The sequence below is a fragment of the Egretta garzetta genome, unplaced genomic scaffold, assembly GCF_000687185.1.
Source record: "Egretta garzetta isolate BGI_Z169 unplaced genomic scaffold, ASM68718v1 scaffold133, whole genome shotgun sequence".
NCBI lineage: Eukaryota > Metazoa > Chordata > Aves > Pelecaniformes > Ardeidae > Egretta > Egretta garzetta.
The window spans coordinates 332177-333416 of NW_009259111.1; the positions used below are offsets into that span (position 1 = coordinate 332177).

Genomic DNA, 1240 nt, shown 5'->3' on the forward strand with positions numbered 1-1240 from the left:
CCTGGCAGTGAGGATAATCCACTGAGACAAATATTCTTGTAGTAGCGATCCGAACTTGCAGGGTTTCCTGAGGAGCGAGAACTCCTTCTTTGTGTGTCTGAAGTAACCGCTGCCGAGCTGCGCTTCACCGATGCCTCTTATAGAGCGGTGGGTGGACCTTAGCAGGGCTGGGCGATTTGACACTTACTCCCACCCCCACATCCCAAGCATGTCTCAATCATTCTAGCGTGGGTTGGGGGCAACCCATACTAGGGTAAAAATAAGAGGATTATTGAAAATTATCTTAAACTATCCCCTGGGTATTTTGTTAATTGTAACGACAGCTTTTAGGTGTGGATTCCGAGTCATGGTATAACTTGCAAAATCTGATAACCCCCTCAGTCTGTTTTACTGGGGACAGGTTTTTTAACTGCCGATATATAACTGCTTACGCGGTCTGTAGCATAATTTCTCATTCTAGGCATCTTAACTTCAGGTGGGTGGAAGCAGGAGAGTAGGAACTAGACCCGATCAATTTTAAAATCCATGCAAACCCATCAAATGCCAAAGTTCCAAAAATAAACCCACATTTGGACAACGTGAATTATAATGAGTAGATGTAATGAACGCCAGCCTTCTTGACATAGATAAGGAGGTGACAAATCCAGGGGAGGCTTCCCGTGCGTCGTTTTATTGCCAGTCTGCAAACCTTTACATACGCGAGTGCACTTACTCGGTTATAAAGCTAAACCAGTGCGGGATCAAGGTCTCTAACAGCATTCTCCCGGCTGGCCAGCAGCAAAACCTTAGTCTAGCCACCTTCTTTATTTATTTTTTTTTTTGTTTTTTCCACAGCCTTTAACAGTCTCCCTGACTGTTCAGAAATGCGGAGGTCCGGCTTCGCAGGGGGTGCTGCGCCAGACGGACTGTTGCTCTACTTCTTGTCGCAATGCAAATTCAGCTGAACCGAGGGAAGTGTCCCAAGAGACCTGCGCACTGGGGCGCCAGGGTCCCCTTCCCAGCGAGAGATACTCTGGAGGGAGGAACAAACTGGCATGTGCGAGATGTTTCTCTCACATCTTGCCCCGAGCAAAGTGTTTCAAAAATCAGGTGAGTATGTAGTCGTGACTCTGCCTTTCTAGGCAACCGCGGTATATAACAACACCCTGGAGAGGTATGTGCAAGGGGATGACGGAAACTTCCCTGTGCACGGCTGACTCGGTCTGAGGTGCTCCCTCCCTGCCTCGCCAGCACCGTCCAG

At 48.4% G+C, this 1240-nt stretch overlaps 1 protein-coding gene across 1 annotated transcript in view; it reads left to right on the plus strand.

Annotated features, from left to right (window-relative positions):
• Nucleotides 1-928: 928 nt before the first annotated feature.
• Nucleotides 929-1240, plus strand: part of SBF2 (SET binding factor 2) — a 284828-nt gene continuing 284516 nt past the window's right edge. Inside the window, exon 1 of the mRNA XM_009635401.2 lies at nt 929-1089. Within this exon, the coding sequence (XP_009633696.2) occupies nt 929-1089 (161 nt within the window). The remainder of the gene's footprint in view (nt 1090-1240) is intronic.